The 12,936-nt window shown below is 46.1% G+C and overlaps 1 protein-coding gene across 1 annotated transcript in view; it reads right to left on the reverse strand.

The window, feature by feature from the left end:
- Window positions 1–1,456: 1,456 nt before the first annotated feature.
- LOC141139105 (zinc finger protein 324B-like) overlaps window positions 1,457–12,936 on the reverse strand; it is a 43,737-nt gene continuing 32,257 nt past the window's right edge. Inside the window, exon 6 of the mRNA XM_073624923.1 lies at window positions 1,457–6,235. Within this exon, the coding sequence (XP_073481024.1) occupies window positions 5,478–6,235 (758 nt within the window). The 3' untranslated portion in view covers window positions 1,457–5,477. The remainder of the gene's footprint in view (window positions 6,236–12,936) is intronic.

The following is a 12,936-nucleotide window of genomic DNA, read 5'->3' on the forward strand; positions in this document are numbered from 1 at the left end:
GGCTTTCTGGATGTGAATGGACACTCAGAACAGCAGTAATCTGCTTACTATGGGGCCACTTGGCAGGGGCTAGTAGTGCTTGTGGAGGACCCGAGAAGAGGAGGTTTGGGCTGCTCTGTGCAAAATCACTGCACAGAGCAGGTAAGTACGACATGTTTGTTATTTAAAAAAAAAATACAAATCTGCTTTTAAAGTGATTGTAAAGTCAGAAGGTTTTTTATCTTCATGCATTTATCTTCATGGACTCTCTCCAGTTCCAGCACATCCCTCCTGAGGACTGGTGCCCAGAACAGGACAGCATACTCAAGATGCGGCCGGACCAGAGTTTTGTAGAGTGAGAGAATTATCGTTTTATCTCTGGAGTGAATCCTCTTTTTAATGCATGCCAAGTATTTGTTGACTTTGCTTGCATCATCTGGCATTGCATGCCATTACCGAGCCTGTCATCTACAAGGACCCCCAGGTCCTTTTCCATCCTAGATTCCCCCAGAGATTCTCTCCCTAGCGAGTAACTCGCATTCATATTTTTGGCACCCAAATGCATTACCTTACATTTTTCAACATTAAACCTCAATTGCCATGTAGTTGCCCACCCCATTCAAGTCCTAATGTGCTTCATGTATTTCATAAACACAAGCAATATCCATGGTAACAACTATGTGTACAGTGCAATATCCAAAAGCAACTGGATTTCTCTTTAGTTGGAACTTGTATGAGTAAATGCAAACTTATTAAAGCAGAACTGCCAAAAGGAAGTTAGTTTAGCCATAACCTCCGCCCGCCATTCCAACCTAGGCCAGAATGATTTGTGCCTGGTTCTGCAGCCTCCTGGAATACATACAGTACATCACACCTCCCAGGAGGCTGCGGGATTGGCACAAAGAGCGGCCAGGGGTGGTCTGGCACGTCAGAGCTGGCTGCCTGCATCCAGAAGAGGCAGCCAGCTGCAGAGGACCAGGATGGCGGTCTGGTCCCATTGTGTGGCACCCAAATAGCAGATTAAAGCAGGACGACGCTGGACTAGCTGCGCAGGTGAATATGTTCTTTAAATAGCACTACAGGCATACCGCACTTTTAAGTACACAATGGGGTTTATTTACTAAAGCTGGAAAGTGCAAAATCAGGCTCACTTCTGCATAGAAACCAATGAGCTTCCAGGTTTTATTATCAAAGCTTAATTGAACAAGCTGGGGTTAGAAGCTCATTGGTTTCTATGCAGAAGTGAGCCTGATTTTGCACTTTCCAGCTTTAGTAAATAAACCCCATAGTGTACTTAAACGTGGGGTATGCCTGTATAGCATTGCAGGTAAGTGGGAAAAAACATGGGGGTTGGAGGAGTTGAGTACTGCTTTAAATTACAGATATGCTGCAGGGGCTATACTCTGATAACAATTTGCTATGATCCAGGGGCTCAGGTGTTGCATGTGAGTGGGAATTTCAAACAGACACATTTCAGTCTTGTATACCGTTTTTAATACTCTGACACTGAATCCCACGGTGCTATATACAGTCCTTGTATTATACATATGTATACAGTCCAGCATAGACAAAAACAAAGTCAACCAATAAAGTAAATAAATGACCGTTGATAGTTAGTTTTCAAATGCCGAAACCACATTGAGAACCGGCTATTATATAAAGGAGTGAAAAATTTGAGAATTACAAGAGAAAAGAGGTCCTGTCTACAAAAGCAGGATGGGTATTATTCTTATTAAGACTGGAGACGTCAATGTCCATCCTCTCTGCTGCACATCTGTATTGTCTTCCAGCGGGATGCAGTTGTGTCAGCCTGAGAATCAGGTATGCAGTCATAAAAGTACCACATAACGTGATCCTATATACTATAATACTGTATATAAACAATATATATACTTAGTGCCAGTAAAACTTTTACAGTGCAACTGAACCCTGGGGGATTAAATGATTGTAGCGGTGTAATGATGTCACCATCACTGCATCCATTACTAGCCATTGACGTGCTCAATGCTCCTTATACGGACCGGTAGTATTTCTGAGACCTTAAACAATCCATTACAACACAAAGAAAGAGGAAACACAGCTGCATTGACAGTGTCTCCTTTGCCTAAAATGCTTCTCACTACCTATACAAACCCCAAAACCACCCTTGTCTTACCTTGAGGTGGAGATATACTTTAAGAGCATCCCACAATGCAAGGCGATGACCCAGGACTCTGTCCCAGCAGCTAAGGATGCCCATTGGATCATGGGATGTAGGGCAGAGTTCAGACTGGGCTATGACCATTGGAAGTTGTACTTGTCTAAAAGACATTCTGCTACCTACACAAGCCTACTGTCACCTTCTCTGTGGGGTATACATTTGTTTTAAAAGTTTTAGTGTTATTTCAATCTGATGTTCTATGCTGAGAATATGGTAATGAAAATTATACGGGAGAGCTACCAGAGGATAACAACGTCCCTGCAGAACTGGATGAATTTTGCTCCATGTATGGCTGGCTTAAAACTCAACCACCCTGTGCAGTCTGCATCTCACGAATAGAAGAGGTCCTTAGCTGCCTTGACTGTGCAGTCTGCATCTAACACAGCAGAGCAGTCCTGTGCAATATGCATCTCACAGGGCGAAGTCCTTTTTTTTTTTTTAAAGAAAACCTTATTTTCCATATGATATGGCACTGAGTGTCTCCAATTCTTCTCTATGCCCCTGAAGGGATACAATTCTACATTCCTAAAATGCGTTGGACTCAGCGAGAAGTAACCTCCATGCCTTTCATTAGCTCCTCAGGAGTTTGATATATTATTGTTTATATTTTATACTATGTACTTTCATGGTTATGTTTGACCAATACAATTTTAAGAACTTAATAAATTCTATCTAATGTTTTAAATCAAGATAAATACTTTTTTTCTGTTTTGCCCATAAAGTCCCACAGTACTGGTGGGTACTTTTTGTCCTATATATAAAATTAGGGATGTTGGCAACACATATTGGAGAAACTCTCTCTCTCCATGGTGGTTTTTCTCTTTTTAACATAGAAAAGAAGTCCTCAGCTGCCCCATTTAGTCTGAGTCTCACAGAGGGAAGAGGTCCTCAGCACATCCTGTGCAGTGTGCATCTCAAACAGAGGCGAGGACCTCCTCAGCCACCCCGTGCAGCCTGTGTTTCATGCAAAGGAGAGGTCCACAGCCAACCTGTGCTACCTGGATCTAACAGAGAAGAGGCCCTCAGCCATCCTGTGTCATCTGTATCTGGTTCTGTGCAGTATGCATCTCACAAAAAGGAGAGGTTCCATGCATTGTGCATCTCATAGAGAGGAGAGGTGCCATGCATTGTGCATCTCATAGAGAGGAGAGGTCCCCAGCCACCCTGTGTCATCTGCATCTCACACAGAGGAGAGGTTTCATGTATTATGTAATTCACAGATTCAGATACCACACTGTACAGCCCGAATCTCACACAGAAGAGGGATCCTCAGCCACCCCATTTAGTCTGCATTTCAAAATGGAGGGGAGGTCCTCAGCCATCTTGTTTTGATAGAATCTCACACCGAGGGAGGTCCTCAGCTGTCCTGATCTCACACAGAGGAGGAGATCCTCAGCTATCACGTTTAGTCTGTTTCTCAAAACAGAAAAGAGGTCCTCAGCCACTCCATTTAGTCTGATTTCAGGCAGAGGAAAGGTCATCAGCTACCCCGTTTATTCTGATCTCACGCAGAGAAAAAGTCCTCAACCACTCTGTGCAGCCTGCATCTCACACAGAGAAGAGTTCCTCAGCTGCCCTGTGCAGTCTGCATCTCACACAAAGGAGAGGTCCTCAACCACTCGGTGAAACTTACATCTCAAACAGAGGAGAGGTCCTCAACCACTGTGAAGCCTGCACCTCACACAGAGGAAAGGTCCTCAGTTGCCCTGTGCAGTCTGCATCTCACACAGAGAAGAGGTCCTCAACCACTCGTTGAAGCTTGCATCTAACACAGAGGAGAGGTCATCAACCACTTGGTAAAGCTTGCATCTCACACAGAGGAGAGATCCTCAACCACTCAGTGAAGCCCGCACCTCACACAGAGGAGAGGTTCTCAACCACTTCGCGAAGCCTGCATCTCACACAGAAAAGAGGTCCTCAGTTGTCCTGTGCAGTCTGCATCTCACGCAGAGGAGAGGTCCTCAACCACTCAGTGAAGCTTGCATCTCACACAGAGGAAAGGGTCTTCAACCACTTAGTGAAGCCTGCGTCACGCACACAGGAGAGGTCCTGAATCACTCAGCAAAGCCTGCACCACACACACAGGAGAGGTCCTGAACCACTCAGTGAAGCCTACAGCACACACAGAGGAGAGGTCCTCAACCACTCGGTGAAGCCTGCATCTCACACACACACAGGAGAGGTCCTCAACCACTTCATGAAGCCTGCATCTCACACAGAGGAGAGGTCCTCAACCACTCAGTGAATCCTGCCTCACATACACAGGAGAGGTTCTAAACCACTCAGTGAAGCCTGCACCACACACAGAGGAGAGGTCCTCAACCACTTTGTGAAGCCTGCATCTCGCACAGAAGAGAGGTCCTCAACCACTTTGTGAAGCCTGCATCCCACACAGAAAAGAGGTCCTCAGTTGTCCTGTGCAGTCTGCATCACAAAGAGGAGAGGTCCTTAAGCTCTCTGTGAAGCTTGCATCTCACACAAAGAGGTCGTCAACCATTCAGTGAAGCCTACATAACACACAGAGGAGAGGTCCTCAACCACTTAGTAAAGCCTGCATCTCACACAGAGCATGCACCTCACACAAAAAGGTCTTCAGTTGCTCTGTGTAGTCTGCATCTCACACTAGTTGTAGCACAGGCAGCTGTGGTGTAACCTCCAGGCAAGTTTGCTCTCACAGACCGTGCATTACATGAGATCATCTAGTACATTTGCAAAAGTATAAAACTTAGACTTCTGTTATTTATTTATTTTTTTAAAAGAGACCAGTTTACTTGGGTCTCCTTTGTTTGCTAGCAGGGCTGAGTGCTGAGAAATGTATTATGCACACGTAGTGTACACATAATTTTGTATTATGCACATATAGTGCTGAATGGATTTCCACTTTCTCTTTATGTGGTGGACTTGTTAGGGCTCTACAGTCAGAAGAAGATGGCTTCTGATGGCCAGTGCTGCTGATACAGTGCAAAGAATCTTTGGGACAGGAAACACAGTAATAGGAGATACCTTGGACAGGATATGTGGTAGTCTTTGATATGTTTTTGATTCCGAGTGCATTCTAGCCATCCATCCATGGGACAGGACACAATTTAACTGTAAGTCTGTCAATTCTGGGCACTTGTTGCCAATCCTTTATTGTGTGCTGGACTGTTTGAACAGGACACATACACAGTGGTGGCCACTATTCTTATCAATACCCAACGCTGCAGTACTTTACCTAGTGTACTATTCATAAATGATTACATCCAAATATGATACTAAAACGCAAAACTGCCACGGTTCGTGGTGCACAGGATAACCATCAGAGTGGCGGTGTACTGAAGACAACATCCTCTCCTCCACTTCCTCTTTCCACACCTCGCAGGATATCCTCCACTACATGCACCCGACTGTGCATCCGCAGCTGAGACTTATATATGAAGGTCCGGTGGCAGCGCGTGCACTGATGGGGGCGGTCTCCAGCCATGTGAGTGCGTTGGTGTCGGTTGAGGTCGGAGTTCTGGCTAAAGCTCTTTGGACACAGGTGACATTTGTGAGGCTTCTCCCCACTATGGGTCCGCCGGTGGTGGATGAGGTTGGAGCTGTGTGTGAAGGTTTTGCCGCACTCGGTGCACTGGAAGGGCCGTTCCCCGGTGTGGGTGCGCTGGTGATCCTTTAGCTGGGTGCTTCTGTTGAAAGTCTTGGGGCATTTTAGGCACTGGTAGGGGCGTTCCCCGGAGTGCGTGCGCAGATGCTCTTTCAGCTGTGTGCTACGCAGGAAGGTCTTCTCACATTGCGGACACTTGTACTGTTTTACCCCGCTGGTGGTCAGACTGTCCTGGAAAGTGCTGGCTGCGCCAGGCAGACCCCAGTCTATGGAGAAGTGATGAGCGCTGTTGTCTGCCACCACCAACGGCTGTGGCTCAGCAACGATTGTTGGTAACGATCTCCTTAACTGAGCCTGTCTCTCTTTTTCCTCATCAAAATAACGCAGTAGGCTTCCCACCAGCACCTCTGGAAGAGGCTGCCCGCCATGTACGACCTTCACTGGCTCCTCAGGATGGTTGTGTAGGGTGACATCTGTTTGAAGGGAAACATATGAGGTTAATATTGATGGATCTGAGGAAGGAATGCAATATCAGGACAGAAATATTATTAGGCTATATAAATTAAAGCTTGTGGACACCTATCATATCTACACTATATGGACAAAAGCATGTGGACACCCCCCCCCCCAAATGACTGAGTTCAGGGGTTTCTAGTGAAGGGTACAGATAATACTACAACATACAAAGACATTTTGGACAATTGTGCTCTTCCAACCTTGTGGTAACAGTATAGGTGTGCGCAGCCTATTGCATTAGGGTGTGCACCCCAAATCCAATACAGATGCGTGTGTATATACACAAACACACGTGAAAATGCCCTTAATTTTTTACATTTTCAAAGATTTTTACTTTAAGGGTCTTGTAAAGATCCCCCTTAATTATGTACTTACCTTGTGCTTCACTGTGACTTAACTTGGGAGTGATTCCTTACAACAGGGTCTTGGTAAAATATCAGGTGTCTAAATAGATCCCTGAAGTCTCACTTTTGAGACAGAAAGGAACTGAGGAAACATTCCCTAGTTCCTTTCTGCCGCCTCAGCTGCACAGAATTAATGAACAGGATGAGCTCTGCACAGCTTTCCTGTTCATTCATAAACTGAAGCATAGAAAACACAGTACAGATCACTCACTGTGTTCATTTGGAAAAGGAAGGAGCCAGTAAATTGCATATTTATCAACCCCTTCCCCGCTCTCCATCCTGAAGATGTGTGTCTGCAGCAGCCGGTGGGAGAGGACAGGGGGAAGCCTGCAGCGCTGCATGGGGAACAGGCAATGGAGGGGAAACTAATATGTTCACAGGAGGTGGTGATTGGTCCGATTACAAGAACTGATACCCTGTACAGCTCTCCATGCAGCAGCTGAAAGCTGCAGGAAGGAAAGGAGTATAATCTACTGCATGGAGAGCACTATAAAAGATCAGTTCTTGTAATTGCCCCCCCCCCCTTTTCAAAACCTATATGTGACAGGGGCCCCCTGGAGCATGGGCAGGGTCACTATTGCAAACCTTCAAGCTCCACCAGTATAGTGCTAATGTTCACAGGGTGATTAATGTGTGTCCAGGCACACCCTGTGCACACTAGGGGTGAGGAATATAATTGCAGCATCGATGCATCGAGATTCGGGAGTCCCCGATGCGGCATAATCGATTGGCGGGTGATGTCATCCCGACTTGCCCCGCCCCTTCTGAGAGAGCGCTCCAAGCGCACTCTATTGGCGTTAAAATAACTTTGTCTTAATTAATCCCATGCTACAATACAGTAAGTGCCCCACTGTATGTGCTTTTTTTTTAAAATATTCATCTACATACTGCATTTTTCAGTGTCCACTTCTGATCTGATAGCTACAGTCAGTGGGCGGGGCTAAGAGTCCCCCGAAACGTCAGCCGGGAAGAGAGACTAGAGAGGAGAGAGGCGGGCCAGACAGTCACATGAGCGGCGTGGCAACACTCTGAAAAAAGCAGTATGTAGATGCATATTTTTTAAAAAGCACATACAATGGGGCACAATGTATTGTAACACGGGATTCATTAAGACAAAGTTATTTTAACAGCAGTAGAGTACATATGAGTTTGTACTCTATACTTACACCTAGTACACGCTCCGTGCTGACAGTTTCCCTGGGCTCCCCCATTTGCACATTCTACTGTCTTAACTCCTAGTGTGCTGGAATGTGCAAAGGGGGAGCTGTCAGCATGGAGCCAGTAAAGTGAACTTCACAGGGTTGTTTGTCAGCTGTGGATTCTATCCCTTCTGATCTCTGCAGCTCCTCCAGAGTTACCATGGGCCTCTTGGCTGTTTCTCTGATGAATGCTCTCCTTGCCCAGCCTGTCAGTTTAGGTGGACGGTCATGTCTTGGTAGGTTTGCAGTTGTGTCATACTCTTTCCATTTTCGGATTATGGATTGAACAGTGCTCCGTGAGATGTTCAAAGGTTGGGAACTTTTTTTTATAACCTAACACTGCTTCAAACTTCTCCACAACTTTATCCCTGACCCGTGTCTGGTGTGTTTCTTGGCCTTCACGATGCTGTTTGTTCACTAATGTTCTTTAACAAAACTCTGAGGGCTTCACAGAACAGCTGCATTTATACTGAGAATAAATTACACAAAGGTGGACTCTACTAATTAGGTGACTTCTAAAGGCAATTGGTTCCACTAGATTTAAGTTAGGAGTATAAGAGCAAAGGGGGCTGAATACAAATGTACGCCACACTTTTTACATATTTATTTGTAAAAAAAAAAAATTGGAAAACCATTTATCATTTTCCTTCCACTTCACAATTATGTGCCACTTTGTGTCGGTCTATCACATAAAATCCCAATAAAATACATTTTTTAGTTCTAACATGACAAAATGTGGAAAAGTTCAAGGGGTATGATTTTTTTTTCAAGGCAGTGAATGTTTATTTTACAGTATTGTTGTAATCTAGCATTTGGTGGTGGTACAAATGTAGAGAATCCAAATGCTGGGTGGGCAGCTTTGGCACATCGTAGGTTTTTCATGATCACCTAGGGTTGTGACAGTGATGAATGAACCTGGAATTGAAGTACCACACTGATATTTACATCTAAATACAAGTTTATTTCAAAGGAAGATTGTTTGCAAAGCTCACACATTTTAGATGGTAGAACACCCTTCATCGGGGCCTGGAAAATGTATATGGATTAAGTACATAGTTGGATGATACTGAAGCGTTGTGAGTTTGCACAGCATCAGTCAGCATTCTGGTTCAATGCTGCGAGAGGGGGCGGCAGTTGCAGGCACAATCACGTACCTGTACGTTGGCTTGTGCTTTCAGGGTCGGCGGCATGCATGCACATGCTCCCTGCCAACCCATGCTGTGATTGGACACAGCACGAGTTTGCCAGCTGATTTCAGCAAATGATTTTGGCCGAAGTCAGCTGATCAGCTGTGGCCGATCACAAATCGTTCTGTCTTTACTTTGTACAGAGAACAGCGATCTGGTTATTTCTTTTCCTTGCAAAGCACACAGTCAACCATTTGATTGTCCTGAGATGTTGACCCCCCCCCCCCCCCCTCCCAGCCAGTGTAATTAGTACAGTGTCAAGTATTATCTCTGATCACTGTATTAATGTCACTAGCGACGTCAATGTCAGGAAGTGACCCTTGCAGATAGTGTGTTAGTGCCAGATTGCCCGCCACCCACTATAAGTCCCTGATCATAACCATTACAGTACAGCGTCTACAGCTGCATAAATTCTAGTATACAGTATCTCACAAAAGTGAGTACACCCCTCACATTTTTGCAATTATTTATTACCGTATTTATCGGCGTTTAACACGCGCCGGCGTATAACACGCACCCCAAGTTTAGGAGGGAATTTTAAGGAAAAAAACTTAGGAGGGAAGTTTAAGGGAAAAAAAACTTACATTAAAATGCCCATCAATGCAGCCTTATCGTGTCCATCTGCAGCCTTGCCCAGTGTCCATTGCAGCCTTGTCAGTGCAGCTTTGCCCCAGTGCAGAATTGCCAGTGCAGCCTTGTCAGTGCAGCTTTGCCCCAGTGGTCAGTGCAGCTTTGCCCCAGTGGTCAGTGCAGCCTTGCCCCAGTGGTCAGTGCAGCCTTGCCCCAGTGGTCAGTGCAGCCTTGCCCCAGTGGTCAGTGCAGCTTTGCCCCAGTGGTCAGTGCAGCTTTGCCCCAGTGGTCAGTGCAGCTTTGCCCCAGTGGTCAGTGCAGCTTTGCCCCAGTGGTCAGTGCAGCCTTGCCCCAGTGGTCAGTGCAGCCTTGCCCCAGTGGTCAGTGCAGCCTTGCCCCAGTGGTCAGTGCAGCTTTGCCCCAGTGGTCAGTGCAGCTTTGCCCCCAGTGTCCATTACATGCTTGGACAGATCGCTTGAAAGATCGCCGCCGACATACACATAGCATGTAGTTTTAAATATGGCGCCGCGGAGTTCGGACCCGCCATTGGACCTGTGTTATGTCCATCATAGGGCGGGACTGTGAGCGGCGCCGGAAAGAGCCGAGATCACTCGACTATGTGTATCTCGGCGGAGCTCGTTCAGCTCCGCCGAGTCCATCCGAAGCGCCATATTTAAAACTACACGCTATGTGAATGTCGGCTGCGATCGCTCCGATAGATCACAGATAGCGGGGATCTGTGTATAACACGCACCCACGATTTTCCCCTGATTTTAAGGGGAAAAAAGTGCGTGTTATACGCCGATAAATACGGTATATCTTTTCAGAAATTACAATTTGCTACAATGTAAAGTAGTGAGTGTGCAGCTTGTATAACAGTGTAAATTTGCTGTCCTCTCAAAAATAACTCAACACACATCCATTAAAGCGGAGTTCCAGTGAAATAGTTTTTTTTAAAAGTCAGCAGCTACAAATACTGCAGCTGCTGACTTTTAAAATATGGACACTTACCTGTCCAGGACGCCCGCAATGTCCTCACCCGAAGCCGATCTGTCCCTCGGCTCTCGGTGGAGGCGCAGCCATCTTCGGTAAGGGAGTCAGGAAGTGAAGCCTTGTGGCTTCACAGCCTGGTTCCCTACTGCACATGCGCGAGTCGCGCTGCACGTCCTCATTGGTCCCTGCTGTCTTCTGGGACCTGTGTCTCCCAGAAGACAGCGGGAGGGATGGAGGAGGGGCTGGACATGGTGTAGATTGCCGTGGAGCCAGCGGCGATCTATGCCCAGAAGTGGGAGCAAATACCTGGATTATACAGGTATCTGCTCCCCCCTCCCCCCTGAAAGGTGCCAAATGTGACACCAGAGGGGGGGAGGAATCCTATCAGTGGAAGTTCCATTTTTGGGCGGAACTCCGCTTTAATGTCTAAACCGCTGGCAACAAAAGTGAGCACACCCCTAAGTGAAAATGTCCAAATTGGGCCCAAAGTGTCAATATTTTGTGTGGCCACCATTATTTTCCCGCACTGCCATAACCCTCTTGGGCATGGAGTTCACAAGAGCTTCACAGGCTACCACTGGAGTCCTCTTCGACGCCTTCATGACATCACGGAGCTGGTGGATGTTAGAGACCTTGCACTCCTCCACCTTCCGTTTGAGGATGACCCACAGATGCTCAATAGTGTTTAGGTCTGGAGACATACTTGGCCAATCCACGTCAACTTTACCCTCACCTTCTTTAGCAAGGCAGTGGTCATCTTGGAGGTGTTTTTGGGGTCGTTATGTTGGAATACTGCCCTGCAGCCCAGTCTCTGAAGGGAGAGGATCATACTCTGCTTTAGTATGTCACAGTACATGTTGGCATTCATGGTTCCCTCAATGAATTGTAGCTCCCCAGTGTCGGCAGCACTCATGCAGCTCCAGACCATGACACTCCCACCACCATGCTTGACTGAAGGCAAGACACAATTGTTTTTGTACTTCTCGTCTGGTTGCCGCCACACACACTTGACACAATCTAAACCAAATAAGTTTATCTTGGTCTCATCAGACCACAGGACATGGTTGCAGTAATCCATGTCCTTAGTCTACTTGTCTTCAGCAAACTGTTTGTGGGCTTTTTTGTGCATCATATTTAGAAGAGGCTTCCTTCTGGGACGACAGCCATACAGACCAATTTGATGCAGTGTGTGGCATATGTTCTGAGCACTGAAAGGCTGGCCCTCCACACCTTCAACCTCTGCAGCAATGCTGCGCAGCACTTATACATCTATTTCCAAAGACAGCCTCTAATGCTGAGCGCCTGCACTCAATTTCTTTGGGCGAGGTCTGTTCTGAGTGGAGCCTGTCCTGTTGAACCGCTGTATGGTCTTGGCCACCATGCTGCAGCTCAGTTTCAGGGTCTTGGCAATCTTCTTATAGCCTAGGCCATCTTTATGTAGAGCAACAAGTCTTTTTTTCAGATCCTCAAAGTTCTTTGCCATGAGGTGGTATGTTGAACTTCCAGTGACCAGTATGAGAGAGTGAGAGCGATAAAACCAAATTTAACACACCTGCTCCCCATTCATTGATTGTGGGATTGTTTTCAACCTGTGATTGGTCAGAGTGATCAGAAATGTAAACAGTATAGTGTTTTCATCAGGTAGCGCCCCCTTCCACTCCCTCCTCTTATAATGGAGGAAGGTAAAATGAATAAAGAAATCGATCACTTGCTCTAAATTAGCAGCAGATTGAGAGTGGGTGGCGATTGGGAGATAATTTTTAAGCTGTGATTGGTCACCCCCTTCTTCTTACAATATAGAAGGGGTAATGAATGAAAGATCATTTACTGGTTCCAAATCAGTAGCAGATTCAAGGTAGGAAGAGTGGAGGTGTGAGATCCTTTTTGACCCTTTCACCTCCCCCTCCTCTCCTATACTACCGATCGCCACTTTGTCTCTATGGGATTGATTTACTAACACCGGAGAGTGAAAAATCTGGTGCAGCTCTGCAGAGAAACCAATCAGCTTCCAGGTATTTTTGTCAAAGCTTAACCATTTCAGCTCCGGAAGGTTTTACCCCCTTAATAACCAAGCCATTTTTTGGCGATACGGCACTGCGTTACTTTGACTGACAATTGTGTGGTCGTGCCACGCTGTACTCAAATAAAATGTCCTTTTTTAGCCACAAATAGAGCTTTCTTTTGGTGGTATTTTGGTGGTACACCTATGCGGTTTCTATTTTTTGCACTATAAACAAAAAACGACCGACAATTGTGAAAAAAATAACAACATGCGATATGGGAACCGAGCTGTCGGATGACTGCT

Source organism: Aquarana catesbeiana, linkage group LG04 (genome assembly GCF_042186555.1).
Source record: "Aquarana catesbeiana isolate 2022-GZ linkage group LG04, ASM4218655v1, whole genome shotgun sequence".
NCBI classification, from domain to species: domain Eukaryota; kingdom Metazoa; phylum Chordata; class Amphibia; order Anura; family Ranidae; genus Aquarana; species Aquarana catesbeiana.